At 39.4% G+C, this 17144-nt stretch overlaps 1 protein-coding gene across 1 annotated transcript in view; it reads left to right on the forward strand.

Annotated features, from left to right (window-relative positions):
• The window catches only part of C2CD6 (C2 calcium dependent domain containing 6), a 92921-nt gene that overhangs the window by 47463 nt on the left and 28314 nt on the right, over positions 1-17144 (forward strand). Inside the window, 4 exon segments of the mRNA XM_074400171.1 lie at positions 1933-1977; positions 2933-3001; positions 5443-5522; positions 10968-11111. Coding sequence (XP_074256272.1) covers positions 1933-1977; positions 2933-3001; positions 5443-5522; positions 10968-11111 — 338 coding nt within the window.

Here is a 17144-nt window from a genome sequence, read left to right on the forward strand (position 1 = left end):
CCATAGTATTTTCCATAATGTCTGTACAGGTTGAATATTACTTATCTGAAAAGGCTTGGGACCAGAGGCATTTTGGACTTCTAATTTTTTTTTTTTGGAATATTCAAACATACATAATGAGATAGCTTGGGGATGGGACCCAAGTCTAAACATGAAGTTCATTTATGTTTCATATACATCTTATACACACAGGCTGGTGGTAAATTTATACAATATTTTAAATAATGTTGTGCATGAAACAAAGTCTTCATTGTGTATTGGTTGTGACTTGTCACATAGGCCAGGTATGGAATTTTTTACTTCTGGTGTCATTTCGGCACTCAAAAAGTTTCTGGAAAATTGTGGACTGACTCATAACAGCAGGGATGGCTGTACATATTGAGGTACCAAAGGTTAACCTGGTTTAAAAGATCCACCCATCCTGAGAGATGAGAGAGGTACTCAGTCCTGTCGGTAGTCAGCTTATCATATAAGATTATGTTTAAGTAACCCCTCTCTCATGAGGGTGCAAGGTTAGAGGTAACCAGGTCCATGCATGTTTGTGTCTTTCCACAATGTCAGGTTTTTACTGATGCTGTTTCTATCACGAAAGCCACAAGCTACATGGAGTTATCAAGGAGCCAACTCTCCTTAGTACCTCCCGTTCACTCAGCAGTTAGAGTTGTGGGCACACAGGCTCAAGCCATTCCGCAAGTCAGTCAATATTGCAAACATGCATAATAGTACACAATATGTAAATGTTATAGGTTAAACATTCCACAACGAAGTGACATTTAACATCAAGAGGAAAAAGAAATAGGAGAAAAGGTTAACGAACTGGTCTATGGGGAGCAAAGAAGACAAAAGGAGTCCTGGGCTGGGCGGGGCAGTCTTGCACAGAGGAGTCTGAGGTTGCAGAACCTTCGGTGACAGATGCCAGGTTCTTCTCACGAGTGATTATAAAGGGGAACTGTAACTTAGCAGGAACATTTTTGTCTACAACATAATATAAATATATTTATTTCTGTTACTTAAACTTGGAATTTTTATTTTCTTCTTTTGAACATTCCTTATATTTCTATTTTGGCTATTAGGTTCATATGTGGATTTGAAAAGTTATTACCTGATTTTCAAAAAACTATAATATGCTTAGATCAGCAGTCCCCAACCTTTTTGGCACCAGGGACTTGTTTCATGGAAGACAATTTTTCCATGGACCAGGGTGGGGAGGGGGGTCAGGATGATTCAAGTGCATTACATTTATTGTGCACTTTATTTCTAATATTATTACATTGTAATATATAATGAAATAATTCTACAACTCACCATGACATAGAATCAGTGGGAGTCCTGAGCTTGGTTTCCTGCAACCAGGTGGTCCCATTTGGGGGTAATGGGAGGCAGTGACGGATCATCAGACATTAGATTCTCATAAGGAGCACAACTTAGATCCCTCTAGTGCACAGGTCACAGTAGGGTTCATGCTCCTATGAGAATCTAAAGCCCCCACTGATCTGGCAGGAGGTGGAGCTGAGGTGTAATATGAGTAATGAGAAGTGGCTGTGAATACAGATGAAGATTTGCTTGCTTGTCCACCACTCATTTCCTGCTGTGCAGCCCAGTTCTTAACAGGATATGGAGGCCATGGACCTGTACCAGCCCATGGCCTAGCAGGTGTCCCCAAACTATGTCCCGCGGGCCGCATCCGGCCCCGTGAGGCCATTTATCCGGCCCCCCGCCGCACTTCAGGAAGGGGCACCTCTTTCATTGGTGGTCAGTGAGAAGAGCACAGTATGTGGCGGCCCTCCAACGGTCTGAGGGACAGTGAACTGGCCACCTGTGTAAAAAGTTTGGGGACGCCTGGTAGGGGCTGGGGACCCTTGGTTTAGATAATATACAGGGAAATATATGAGTAATTCTATATTTTAAAACTGTATTATTTCTTTTTTCTAGAAAGGGTGCTTCATTGAAGACGTTCAAATGTTGCATAGAAACACAGTAAGGACTTTACTGAAACTTCCTAAGTTTTATGTGCATGTAATATTTCTTAACATTTCATGTAACTTTCCTCTGATATTACTTGTAACCTACATGTTTTTATTCTTTTAGTTACCGTACCAGTCACTGTTTGAAATAGTAGAAATATATTAAATAGACAGTCAATATTTACTAACAAGAATCTCCTCCTCCTCCTCCTCCTCATTCTCCTTTCCTTATTTTATTTATTTATCGATTTTTTGCTAAATGGTAATGAAGAAAATTAGCAATCATTGGGTGACAGAGTAGAATGCCTCTGGCTGCTGCTTTAGCTGCACAGCCTCAGGATCCTCACTTACTAAATTGAGGAAGTATTATTTTTCTCTCTGGGGAGTTTCTAAAGAGTTGTTTATAGTTCTTATTTTAATTTATTTTTAAGTGCTTAAAATTAGTAGTTGGATTAATTGATCTTTCTATTTAGAGAGACTTTTGCTGCCATTGGCCAAAACAGGGGACAGGAACTTGACGTTATTACCTCTTGTGCCCTCCTTTATTTCACATATATGCAATCTGGGGTTCAGAGAAGTGAAATCATTTGTTGAAATCAAAATTTTATCTGAAAGTGGGACTAGAGGTGAGAGGAGTGTGAGTAAATAGTTAAAAATATACATACATGTGTATTAATCTACATATGTATGTGAGCATCTCGGTGTAATCCTGTTAGCCATTAGAAGTTGATATTTTCCATATTTTAATTGTATCATACTATTTAACTTTAACATAAAAGGTTTTAACATTTCAGGAACTCAGTAGATTCTTCTGTAGGAGTTTCTTGTGTAAATGCTTTTTTAAAAGTCAAGAGATTCATACTTTGGCTTTTCTAACTTACAGATTTGTAAAGTAAAAATATCACATTTTGTCACTTCTCTATTAAAATATTATCCTGATCAAACAATAAAATTTACCACATGTTTAGTTTGTCTGCAGGCTGGAAGCGGAATTTATGTTCTCCTATGGAAACTTTGGTTATGGATTTTCACATCAGGTTAGTTCCCTTCTTTTAAAAGATTATTCTGTTGTAACTCTTCAGTCAAATCATTCTATCTCAGTTTGATCAATTCTTTAAAATAAATATTTTTAAAAGATGCTCCTTTACCTCCCATCTTTGAGGTATGTGGGCTTTTCATGAGCCTAAAGAAAGATGAGACTTTACTATGATTTGTTTATGCATTTTAAAGCAATGGTATTTTATTCAAAATGTCTTATTATAAAACTGGATTTTAGGCTGGGCATGATGTTTCAGGCCTATAATCTCAGGACTTTGGAAGGCCAAGGTGGGTGGGTCACCCGAGGTCAGGAGTTTGAGACCATCCTGGCCAAATGGTGAAACCGCATCTCTACCAAAAATACAAAAATTAGCCAGGCGTGGTGGCAGGTTCCTGTAATTCCAGCTACTTGGGAGGCTGAGGCAGGAGAATCACTTGAACCTGGGAGGCGGGAGTTGGAGTGAACCAAGATTACACCACTGCACTCCAGCCTGGGTGATAGAGTGAGACTCTGTCTCAAAAAAATAAAATAAAACTTGCTTTTATTTGTGTGTATACATACATATTGATGGAATTTAAAATACAAGTATTCAAGAAATCAGTGTGGATTTCTGCATCTAAATATAGTTTTTAAAAATTGAGTTATTGGCCGGGCGCGGTGGCTCAAGCCTGTAATCCCAGCACTTTGGGAGGCCGAGGTGGGTGGATCACGAGGTCAAGAGATCGAGACCAACCTTGGTCAACAAGGTGAAACCCCGTCTCTACTAAAAATACAAAAAATTAGCTGGGCATGGTGGTGCATGCCTGTAATCCCAGCTACTCAGGAGGCTGAGACAGGAGAATTGCCTGAACCCAGGAGGCGGAGGTTGCGGTGAGCCGAGATTGTGCCATTGCACTCCAGCCTGGGTAACAAGAGCAAAACTCTGTCTAAAAAAAAAAAAAAAAAAAAAAATTGAGTTATTGCCTGCCCTGGTAGCTCATACCTGTAATCCTAGAGGAGGCTGAAGCAGGAGGGTCACTTGAATCAGCCTGGAAACATAGTGAGATCTCGTCTCTGAAAAAACAAATGGAGTTACTGATGCTATTCAGATAATACTCATATGCTCCTTTCCTCCACAGTTTTTCAACATCTGGTGTTATTTTAACTCTCCTGATTCATCAAGAGAGTAATAAACCCAAAGAAGATATCTTCCTAGTTTTGACTTGCTCCTTTAAATTCACTACAATGTGTCCGCATTGCCACAAATACTTTTATATAATAATCTATGTCCTTTTCTTTAATTATATCCTTAGACCAGATTCCTAGAAAGGAAATTCTTGTCCAAAACAACGATCTTTTCAATGAATTATTCTAAAAAAGTACCAATATATACTCTCATCAAATATTGAAAGAATTCTTAATATTCCTGAGTTTCATCAGTTCTGTGGTATTCAAAAATGCAGTCCTATTAGTACTGCTGTTGTATAGTGGAAATGACCTTTATCTACATGTCATTCATCACTTTCAGTTTTTCCTTTTTTATTTCTTTAAGTTTTGGGTGTTTTTAAATTAGGAATTGAGAGTGAAGACGTCAGTCTTATTAAACAAGTCTGTAATATGCTTTACAATTTTGCCTATATTATAATGATGTTTAATACATTTTGAATCGGAAGTAATACGCCGATGAAAGCTGCAAGGAGCAAGCTTTTTTTTTTTCCATTCTCTGCTTTGATTTTTTACTTTTTCTTCTGCTATTTAAAAAAATTCTTATCATAATTAGGCCTTATAGGGACCCTTAGTTGTTTACTCCTTTTTGTGACAGTTACAGCATGTGAACACCAACTTCAGAGATAAGTTTTGTGTCTGAACAGAAATATAATATATAATAATGGCCATTTTTAAGGAGAGGTATCCTTTTCAGAGAAAACTGGGCAAGTATTATTTTATGTTGGTGGAATCTACTAAAAACAAGGAACAGAGGAATTGTATGGAAAAGAATGGGATGTATAAGAAAAGTGCAAAATAAAAACTTGACTTTATGAGCTTTTCAGCGATAATGGTCCCATACTTACCTACTGTGATACTGTAAACAGAGCACTACCTTGGGGACAGATAAAGCTACCTTCAAGTCCTGACTCTTGCCTATTGTATAGCCTTGAGCAAATTACTGATCTTCAGTCTCATCAGTAGAATATGCATAGTTACCTATGGTATAGGTTTATTGAGATGGTTAAATAAGATGAAAGGTATAATAAAATGCTTGGCAAATATTTAGTACCCAATAAATGTTTGTTTTTTTTTTCCTCTCTTAATTCCTTTTTTCCTTACATGTCTCATTTAAGGTCTGTTTCATAGTCCTGGGGTATTCATAGCATTATGGTATTAATATGGTATGGCATTACAGTCAGTGAGTTTTAATTGTAACTAAACAGTGTTAACATACACTTACATTTTTTTCAGTTAAAACCTCTTCAGAAAATTATTGAACCATCCATGTTTATGAATATTGCACCACCTCCAGAAAGAACAGACCCCGTGACGTAAGTATTTTAAGTCTCATTAATATGGTCAGGTTGCTTGGCATTTAAAACAATTTTAATCCATTTGGTGGAGCATTTTGGTTATTTTAAGAAGTCCCCAGGACATGGCCAGGTTGGGCTAGACTCTGAGGTGAAGAGAGTCGTGAATTGTTTTGCTTAATAAGAGGGAGAAATTTTAAATTTCTGGGCGTGGCCCTGGATAGGTGTTGAGGATGTGTGGAGATAAAAGAAGGGTGCCAAGTTCATGCCTGAAGGCGAAAAGGGAGGAGTATCTTAATAAGGAAAGCAGACCAAGGAGATACCCCTTTTGGGAAAAGGTGAGAGACTTAATATTAGAGTGTCTAATAGTTACCAGTTTTGTGCTCTGCAGTATAGAATGTTACCCTTACCACCACAGCACTTCAATTATTGCTACAAAATCATCCATAAAAAGTCTATGGTAAAAAAAAAGTCATTAGCAAACCAAAAGTAACTTAAAGTATAGTATGCTAATCGATCTTGAAATTTCACCAATAAAAATAGAGTATAGAAAAATGAGCGCCTGAGAAAGAGATTTAATCTATAGTGTTATCCAAGAACAAGAAATGGGAAAAAGCTGAAATGGGATTGAGGGAATTAGGTATTGAATGGCAAATTGTGTTCTGAAGTGCTTATTTTCCTATTGTTTCACCAACACTGGATATTATAATTAAAATACTTTATTTGATATTGACAATTTGTTGAAATAGTAAAACTAAATTTTTTCTTATGTTTATTTTTCTTCTTCATACATTGATTAAATAAGCATTTATTGAATGTCTGCTCTATCCCCAAGTCATGGCAAATACAAAGACATGTGAGGTCTTCTCCTTGCCCTTGAGTAGCTCATGGTTTAATGCAAAGTAACATAAAAAAATTATTACTATGATGATGCAAAATGGGATAAAAGCCCCTCAAGAGCCAAACATAAACAACTGTGGGACAGCCAAGAAGTTTCTAGTTCTTGTCAGGGAAGTTGGGGAGGAAAGAGTTATCAAGTAAGGCTCCACAAAAGAAAGTGCTTGGAGTGAGACTTGTGAAAGTGGTAGTAGAGCATCTCGCTGATTTTGGAGGAGTGAAGGGACACATTCTCTTGAGAGGCCACATAAGTAAAAGCAGGAAGCTATAAGAGGCTCTATTGTGTTGGAGAACCATCTTGAGTTGAGGGTGGCTAAGAGATTAGGAACAAGGAGGAGAGCAATGGGGGATGAGCTAAAGGAGTAGGCAGGGGCAAGATACAGTGATCGAGAGTTCAGGCCCTAGAGCCAGACTGCATGGGCTCTCCTCCTACACGACTCTGGGCGAGTTGCTTAGGCTCTTTATGCTTCATTTGTTGGATGGGATAAAAATTAAAACTACTCAACTGAATTACTATGATGATTAAATAAGTTACATGGAAAGTACTTAGAACATGGTAGTAAATAGTAAAATGCCTAATGAGTTGTTACCTACGTATAAAATTAATACATATTTCTCGTTACCACCATCATCATTGTAGGTTTATGCTTCTCAAATGTGAGCAAATTTTACTCTTTTGGATCCTCAGGAATATACTCCATATATAGTCCAAAAGAACTGTTTGAGTTTTTTAATTTATACAGACAGAATTCTGGAGAATACATGTAGAGATGGATTTTAAGGGCATGGGATAATGGAAGGAAAATAAAGTTGTATCAGGCTGAGTTTATTGATATGGATTCACTAAACAGATTATTTATTTATTTTTTGGAGATAGGGTCTTGTTCTGTTGCCCAGGCTGGAGCGCAGTGGCACGATCACAGCTCACTGCAGCCTCAGCCTCTCGAGGCTCAATCAGTCCTCCCACTCAGCCTCCCAAGTAGTTGGAAATATAGGAATGTGTTATCACATTTGGCTAATTTTTGTATTTTTTTTTTATAGAGACAGGGTTTTGCCATGTTGCCCAGGCTGGTCTCGAACACTGGTGCTCAAGCAATCCACCCCCTTCAGCCTCTGACAGTGCTGGGATTGCAGGTGTGAGCTACTGCACCTGGCCTAAGCAGATATTTCCACATTTAATGTTGTAGCTTGGGGAGTTAGAAAGGGCTCTTGTAGCTTGTTTAGTTGAATGACAGAAAAAGGAACCAAAAGACGGCCCACAGTGAATTAGTTAGAGGAAGGGTTTTAGAGGCTCAGAGAAATTATGTTAGAATGGACTTGCCATCTAAAGTCAACTCACCCACCCTGGGAGGGTCCAGAAGACACAAATTTTTACTCTGACTATGAGAAATGAATTCGTGAAGGGTACTCTGGGATCCTTGAAGAGCACTGTGATTGCTCTTCCCTGTGGGCCAGACCACAGGGGCAACTACAGTCACTGAATTGGGAAACTTAAATGCAATGGGAGTAATTGGATCCCAGGGTGGCAGGAACCAAGTGAAGACACTCAACTACCAAAGGCAAGGTGGGCGTGGTTACCACAATGGATAGTAGAATCAAAGCAGCAATCAGTATAGTCTTCCTGGTGCAGACCTATGGTGTTGGCTATCTGATCATGTGTTCCTAGACATGAATAGATAAGAAGTCTACTAAATTCTAATCTCATCTGTATGAGGTTAAGCAGAAAAGTTTTAGGTTGAGGGAACAAAAGTCTAACCTGAATCATAAAAACAGAGAGTCGTGGGTTCTCAATCGATTCTCAGACTTGAGCTACTTTACAGACCCAGAACTCCTTTAATGAAAGGGAGGTTGGGTCACCTTAAGAAAGGTCCCTAGTATACTTCCAAAAATTTATACTGCTAGTATTTCTCCCAGCCTTCCCCAAAGGGACCTATGGCCTTTTACCATGGTAATTGTGCGCTGGGGAGAAGGGAACAATCAGGGCTTTTGGGGACTACTAGACACTGTCTCTGAACTAACACTAGTTCCAGAAGACTCTGAAAGTCACTGTGGTCCGTCAGTCAGAGTTGGGACTTACGGAGCTCAAGTGATCAATAGACTTTTGGTTAAGGTCCATCTCACAGTTGGCTCTGTGGGTCCCTGAACATATCCAGTGGTTATTTCCCTGGTTGTAGAATGAGTAACCGGAATAGATATACTAAGTAGCTGGCAGAATCCCCAAATTGCTTTCCTGATGTGTGGAATGAAGGCTATTATGTTGGGAAAGGCCAAGAAGAAGCCACTAGAATTCCCTCTTTCTATGAAAGTAGTAAATGAAAAGCAATACTGAATAGAGGAATTATAGAGATTAGTGCCACCATCAAGGACCTGAAAAACGCAGGAGTGGTGATTCCCACCACATCTTCATTTAACTCCTATATTGGCCTGTGAAGAAGACAGATGGATATTAGAGAATCACAGTGGATTCTTGTGAGCTTAGCCAAGTGACAACTTCAATTGCAGCTGCTATACCAGATGTGGTTTCACTGTTTGAGCAAATTAACATATCCCCTGGTATCTGGTATGCAGCTACAGATCTGGCGATGCTTATTTCTCCATACCTATTAATAAAGACCATCAGAAGCAGTTTGCTTTCAGCTGGCAAGGCGAGCAATACCCCTTCACTGTCCTAACTTAGGGGTGTATCAGCTCTCTAGCCCTACATTACAATTTAGTTCCCAGGGATCTTGATTGCCTTTTTCTTCTATAAGGTAGCAGACTGGTTTGTTTTATTGATGACATGCTGATTGGACCTAGTGAGCAAGAAGTAGCAACTACTCTAGACTTATTGGTAAGACATATTTGTGTCAGAGAGTGGGAAATAAATATGACAAAAATTCAAGGGCTTTCTACCTCAGTGAAATTTCTAGGGGTCCAGTGGTATGGGTGGTGATATCCTGTATACAGTGAAGGATGATTTGTTGCATCTGGCTTCTCTTACAACAAAAAAGAGATACAGCATCTGGAGAAATAACCACAGATAGGCCTTTCTGGATTTTGGAGATAATCTCTTCCTCCTTTGGGTATGTTATTCTGGCCCATTTACTAGATGACTCAAAAAGCTGCTAGTTTTAAGTGGGGCCTAGAACAAGAGAAGGTTCTGCAACAGGTCCAGGCTGCCATGCAAGCTTCTCTGCCATTCGTATCACATTATGCAACAGATCTAGTAACTTGTTCGTGGCAGCCATAAAGTACCCAGCTGTTGGTCAAACATCATTCTGAGAGCAGTGTTTTTGCTGAGATCGAACTTTAAACTGGCGGACTGAGTAAAGCAGATTGCTCTCCCTAGTGTGGGTGGGCCTCATTCAATAAATTCAAAGAAACAAAAAATTAACTCACTTTGGGGTAAGAGAGAATTCCTGCTGCCTGACTATCTTTGAACTGGGGCATTAACTTCCCTGCCTTTGTACTCAAACGGAAACATCAGCTCTTCTGGTTCTCCAGCCCACCAGCCTTTGGACTGGAACTACACTATTGGCTCTCCTGATTCTCAGGCCTTTGAACTCAGTCAAAAATTATACCTTTGCCTCCCCTGGGTCTCCAGCTTGCTGATTAACACTGCAGATCTTAGGACTTATCAGCCTCCATAATCATATGAGCCAACTGCTTATCATAAATGTTTTTATGTATATATACATCCTATTGGTTCTATTTTTATGGGCAGCCCTGACTAATATAATGGAACAGAGGAACAAATTAATTTGTAAAATGTTTAGAATGCTTAGTTACGTCTCCTGTAATTAGGAAGTGATTGATTGGAGAGAGAAGATGACAGAAGGGGAAAAGAGGAAGAAAGGTGTTCACATTGATACCCAGGACCACTGGGTATATATTTGGTGCTGTTATTTCCTGAACCAGGGGGTACTTAGAACTAAGGGCATACCTGAAGAAGGGGAAAACGGCGAGTTCTATTTTGACATGTTGAGTTTAAGGTGATTACCACTATGCATAGGATAGAACAGTGTTTAAGAATCTGAACTTTATTTCAAGAGACTGCGTTTAAATGTTAGCTTTGCCACTCACCAGCTGTAAGACCTTGGGAAGAGTTGTTTAATCTCTTGAATCTAGCTTTCTTATATATGTAATAGGACCTAATAATTCTCATCTGATGGGCTTGCTGTGAAAGTGAATGAAATGATATATATAGCTATATGAACATTGGACCTAGCACACAATACATTCCAAAAAATTAATAGGTTTTAAAAATAAACTACTTAAGAGATAGAAATCTGGGTCTAAAGATTGAGAGAGAGAGATCTGGGCTTTGTACTTCTCATTAGAACTTCAGGCCCTTCTGCCCTTTCCATCCTGCTGCCTATGATCTGAGTTTAGTAGTAAGGATAATCAGGAGAGCACTTATCTCTGGATTTCTGGCTCTTGACTTTTTTCCTAGCTCTAGCCTTTGATGGCCCAAGGTGGATAGGTGAGCTGAAAATGTAAGAGAGAAGGGTTCAAAAGTGATAGCTGCCACTGATTTTGGAAGTGGACTTTTGTATAATTTCAATATTTCACTTTCTTATTATTTTGCAGACATGTTATTAAGCCACAGGCAATAGAATATCCAGCATTCTTATCCCCAGATCTGAATGTTACTATTGGGACTCCAACTGGGGACCCCTCTGACCAGCCATCTTTAGTGCGACTTGAAAAACTTCAACAACCACCCCGGGAAAGGTAAAAAGAAAAGAAAAGAAAAAAAAAAGTTCAAAAGAGCTCAAAATACTCATCTTATGTGTTATTTGTATAATATATTAATTTATTCTTTTGAGACATAGGGTTGCTATAGGCCCAGAAACTTTCATTATAGTGGTGTTGTTTCATGAGATTATTTCTGATTTTTACTTGTTAAATTTAGGTATCTTGTTTGAAAGTCAGTGTTTGAAAAAGTCAGCCAAAGAAAGAAGTGAAAACTCTATTTTTTGAAAGAATGCCTCACTCTGTCACCCAGATTGGGCCAGATTGGAGTGCAGTGGCATGATTATGCTCACTGCAGCCCCAAACTTCTGGGCTCAAACAATCATCCTGCCTCAGCCTCCCAAGGAGTAGGGACTACAGACACATCACACACCACCACACCTGGCTTGCTTTTTTTTTTTTCTTTTTTGAGATGAGGTCTTGCTGTGTTGACCAGGCTAGTCTCTAACTCCTGGCCTCAAATGATCCTCCAGTCTCAGCCTCCCAAAGTGCTAGGATTACATTGTGCCTAGCAGAGGTGAAAACTCATTTATGAGGAATAAAGCATAATACTTGCTGTCTCCTCATTCACGAATGTATTTCATAGGTCTCATGCTTTTTTTTTTTCTTTGGTATTTCTCATCCTCTTTTTTCTGCTATGCTTCAGTCTAGTTATTTTCTTCTGACATATTCTAGTTCACAGGTTCCTACTTGTTTTTATTCTGCCATTGAATCAACTGAATTCTTAATTTTAGTTATTTTATTTCTCACTATGGATTTTCCCTTCTTTTTATAGTTTCTATTAACTTGCCAAAATCCACAGCCATGTCTTTTAATTCTTTGGACATATTTATTATTGTCTTGGTTAGCTCACGCTACTATAAGAAATACCATAGATTGGATGGTTTAAACAACAGACCTTTACTTATTAGTTCTGGAGGCTCGATGTCCAAGATCAAGATGTCAGCTGATTTGATTCCTGCTGAGGGCCCTCTTTTTGGTTTGCAAATGGCCTTCTGTTTATCACATCCTCACATTGTGGAGGGAGATCATCTCTCTAATGTCTCTTTTCATAAGAATACCAATCCCATTCCTGAGGGTTCTACCCTCAAGACCCAATTACTTCCCAAAGTCCCATCCTCCAAATATCATCATGTAGAGGATTAGGATTTCCACTTATGAATTTTGGGGTATGTATACTTACAGTTTATAGCCATCAATGCTATTTTAAATTCCAAATTCATTATCTGGATCTTGTGTGAGTCTATTTAAATTATTGTTTTTTTTTGTTTCCTTAGTTTTCAGTCAGTTCTTATACTCTCACATGCCTAGTTGTTTTGATTGAGTGCTAGACATTGCATTTGAAAATTTATAGAACTAATTTGTGGATCTGAATTTTAATTACATATTTCTATAGGGAAGGTATACATTTGTATATGGCAGCCGGCTAGGCTAGGAGCACTAACAATGCCAGACCGCTTTAATTCAATTAAGATTGAAATTGAAATGACTTGAAGCCAAGCTTTAGTTCCTGTGAGGGAGACTAGTCTCTTTGTGGTTTATTATTAGTCCCAATGTCAGGATGGGGACTAGTGTGAGGCACATGAGGCAACTAGGTCATAACATCTGAAGAGACACTCATTCTCTTAAAGCCTTTTAGGGTCCAAAAAAAAAAAAGCCAACTGGTATTTACCAAGACTTCTCAACCCTGACAAGCCCTGGGCTCTGATTTTTGTTCTCCCAGCCTTATACTTGTATCTCAAAGCTCTCCTCAGTTTTATAACTTCTTGGCTTTCTCAAGGCAGAAATGCCTTGAAGGAAAAATGGCACTAAATGATGGGCTCCACGTCTCTGGACTTCCTTTCTGTCTGGAATCTTGGGTATGCAAATCCTTGCTGTCTTTATAACTCACTGATTCTTCCCAACACAATTTAGACAATACTTTATCAAGCTTTTAGAGTTGTGCAGTGAGATGATTGGTCTGAAATAATCTAGTTCAGAATCACAGTCATCATTTTAAAGACCATAGTATCTTTTCTGAAAGAACTTAGAGTATAATGAGTAGAGACATAAAAAAGTAAAACAAATAAATTATAAATTAAGAAACAAACTATGAAGGCGTCAAAAAGATGGTAGAAAATAAAGGAGGTGACTGATTTTTATAAGAATTATTAGAGAAGACATTTGAGGTAACATTAAAGGAAAGGAGTTAGCATACTAAAGATCCAGGGGTAGAGACTTACTGTATGAATATGTATGAAAGCTCTAAGATAAGAAAAGATTATGCCTAGAAAAAGATAGCAGCCATTGTAAGTGGAGCAAAGAGCAAGGGAGAAAGTGGCTTGAGATAAGACAGGTGGAGACCGGATTATTCAGAGCCTTATAGACCATAATTTGAATTTTATTCTAAGAAAAATGGGAAGCCATTGTAGGTTTTTTTTTATGTTATCGTTTTTTCCTTTTCTTTCCGTTTTTTGTTTGTTTGTTTGTTTGTTTGTTTGTTTTGAGACAGAGTCTCATCCTGTCACCCAGGCTGGAGTGTAGTGGCATGATCTTGGCTCACTGCAACCTCCGCCTCCCAGGTTCAAGAGATTCTCCTGCCTCAGCCTCTCGAGTAACTAGGACTACAGGCATGCACCACCATGCCTGGCTAATTTTTTTGTATTTTTAGTAGAGATGGAATTTCACTATGTTAGTAGGCTTGTCTCGAACTTCTGACCTCAAATGATCTGCCCACCTCGACTTCCCAAAGTGCTGGGATTACAGGCATGAGCCACTGCACCCAGCCTATATAATCTTTTAAATATAATATTTGATACAAAAATGATAATCCATAATTCTAATGTAAATTGTATGTAGAATAATATAATGCTACCAACCAGTACTTAACCTAACCTAGAACCTAAAACATTATGGATGATTGGTATCTGCTTATGAGTTTCTCCCCTATCTCATCCTGCCTATTTCCCAGAAGTTAACTACTTCTATGAGTTTTGATTTTGTTTTTTGCCTTTTGAAAATTAATTTTGTAAAAAAAATCTTATATCTAGGATGCTTAAATAATACATTATTTGATTTTGCTTACATCACCCATTATTATGCTTCTAAGACTCATCTATGCTGTTTCATGGCATTGAATTTGGTGAATATGCTGTAATTTTCGCTTGTTTACTAATGGTTATTAGGTGTATTCTCTTTTTATTGCTGCATAACAAATTATTATAAACTTAGTTGTTTAAAACAACATCTATTTTCTCACAGTCATTCAGATGTCTGGATAGAGTGTAATTGAATTCTCTGTTTAAGATTTCACAAGACTGAAAGAAAGATGTTGGCTAGTGCATTCTCATTTAAAGGGGTCTCTTTCAACTTTGTTCAGGCTGTTTCAAGAATTCAGTTTCTTGTGATTATAGGAGCTTCTCTTCTTCTGGAACTCCCATAATGTGATAATTTGTTTGTTTAACAATGTCTCATAAGTCCTGTAGCCTTTCTTCATTCTGTTCTTTTTCATTTGCCTGTATTATTTCAATACACCTGCCTTCAAGTTCAGAAATTATTTCTTCTGTGTGATCTAGTCTCAATTGACATTTCTTTCAGAGTCTTGCTCTGTTGCTCAGGCTGGAATGTAGTGGCGCATTCTCGCCTCACTGCAACCTCCACCTCCTGGGTTCAAGCAATTCTTGTGCCTCAGCCTCCATGAAGCTGGAATTATAGACATGAGCCACCATGCTAGGCTGATTTTTGTATTTTAGTAAAGACTAAAATACAAACACTAGCAGTTTTGCCTTATTGGCCAGGCTGGTCTGGAACTCCTGATCTTAAGTGATCCACCCACCTCAGCCTCCCAAAGTGCCAAGATTATAGGTGTGAGCCACTGTACCCGGCCCACAATTGTACATTTTATTTCAGTCATTGAATTCTTCAGCTCTAGGATATCAGTTTGGTCCTTTTTATATCTATTTATTTGTTGAATTTCTCACTTAAATCATGAATTGTTTTTCTGATTAAATTGTCTATCTGTATTCTATTATATCTCAATGAGTTTCCTTAAGATTATTATTTTGAATTTTTTTTCTGACATTTTATATATTTCCTTATGATCAGGGTCTCTTACTGGAGAATTATTGTTTTCATTGAAGAAGTTTCCTTGTTCTTTCCTGATTCATGTGTCCCTACATTGATTTCTGTGTATCTGATAGAAAAGTTGCCTCTTTCAATCTTTTGGAGTAGATTTTTCCCAGGGAAATATTTGTATGAATGAATCTTCAGATGTCAGATTGGTGAGGCACCTGGTGGCATGGTTCTAGGTGGATCCAGCAGTTTAGTCTTCATATAGTTTCTTCGGCTAAATGTATATTAGTGGCATTTGCAAGTTTTTCAGTGGCCTAGACAGAGAGAGTTTGTAGAGATGGTGGTGTGACTTTGTCAGGGATGGTCTCACTGGGCTGTTTCTTTAATCGGTGGCATGCAGTGTCTTGTCTGGCCTGGGGATATTCCTGCTCAGAGCAACTTGTGGGACTGTTTCTCGGGCCTGGGATGTGGACACACAGCTCTTAAGCTGGCCTGGGGTCCTGTATGCCAGGGGCAGCCCGTAGGGCTGTTTCTTGGGCCCGAGATGTGGGTGCACAGCTGCTTTGCTAGCCCAGTGTTGTATCTGCTGGGGGCTGCCCACAGGGCCATTTCACAGGTCTGGGATGCTGGTGCAAGACTGCTCAGGGGTGTGGCCACTGGAGGTAGCCCAGGGAGCTGTTTCTCAGGTCCTGGACATGGGCTCTTGGCTGCTTGCCCAGGGTGGGGACATGCCTGCTAGGGGCAGCCTGCAAGATGGTTTCTCTGGCCCTTATTGAGGGCATAGGGCCATTGGGCAGGCCAGGGGTGCTACAGGGCTGTTTTTCAGGTCCTGAGCATTGATGCATAGCCACTCTGTTGGCTCCGGGATACACCAGCTCCTCTGAGGCTCAAGAGCCTTTTCAGCTTGGGGCATGCAGTAGTTTGGCCAACTCAAGGACAGGTTCATCCTGGGTGAGAGTGGCAGTTTCAGTTCCTCCAGCTGGAAGTGTGCTGGCTGGGGTTGGTTTCCCTGCTGTGCAGGACCATAATCAGAGCCAGCAGTAGACTCAGGTTCTGGGCAACTGGGGTGTAGTGTTCAGCCACCTATGTGAGTTTGGTGGTGTAATGAAGATGGAGCTCCAGTGCTGGAGAGGTGCAGTGGCTACTGTCCCCCAGAGGTGGGGGCACTCAAAGATGGCACTGTGCTGTAGCAGCTTGGTTCACAGAGGTAGATGAGGGGGCAGTTGGAAGCATACTTTGTGCTCCTAATACAGGGCGATGTAGCTATGTGAATTCCCAGTAGCTCTAAACACTGCACTCAAGGCCTATGAGGACTATGGGGTTCTCGTGTAGAAAGAATTGTTGATATTTGTGGTAGCAGTGGGTGCTGGCAGTGATATTATGCTAACCTTTTCCCCACAATGGGAAGTCCCTCCTGTGTCCAGGCTGATCTGATCCAGACACAGGAGACAGGGCAGCAGAGGCTGTTTACCTTCACACTGCCCTCCTGGACTGCCAGTCACCACAGGTACATCTCCATTCCCCTGCTGCATGTCAGTGCTCTCCCTTTGACATTCCAGTCAAATCTTAGTTCTTTGTTCAGTGCATTGGTCCTTTTGTGTGTGAGTGATAAGTGCCAGGTGACTCTAGTTAGCTATCTTGCTGAAAAACCTATATGGATAGTGAGAGAGAATACTAAGACAGTTATAGATTTAAAAAAAATCCAGGGAAAATGCTACCAGCTGTTAAACATTTAGCAAATTAATTAGGAGGAGGTTGTTTTCATTGATATTTATTAAAGTATAAAAGTGAGGTTGTCCTAGGCGTGCAAAGAAAATAATTCAAATGCAGTAGACAGTTGTTAGGGAGGTGGTGATAAGTGTAATTAAAGGGCTCAGGTACTGGTTATGATGTGTTAACAATTTTGATATTTAAGTCTTTGGAATAGAAGCCTGTAAGAAAAGGTGAACATGTAAATGTGAG

The sequence above is a fragment of the Saimiri boliviensis genome, chromosome 5, assembly GCF_048565385.1.
Source record: "Saimiri boliviensis isolate mSaiBol1 chromosome 5, mSaiBol1.pri, whole genome shotgun sequence".
NCBI lineage: Eukaryota > Metazoa > Chordata > Mammalia > Primates > Cebidae > Saimiri > Saimiri boliviensis.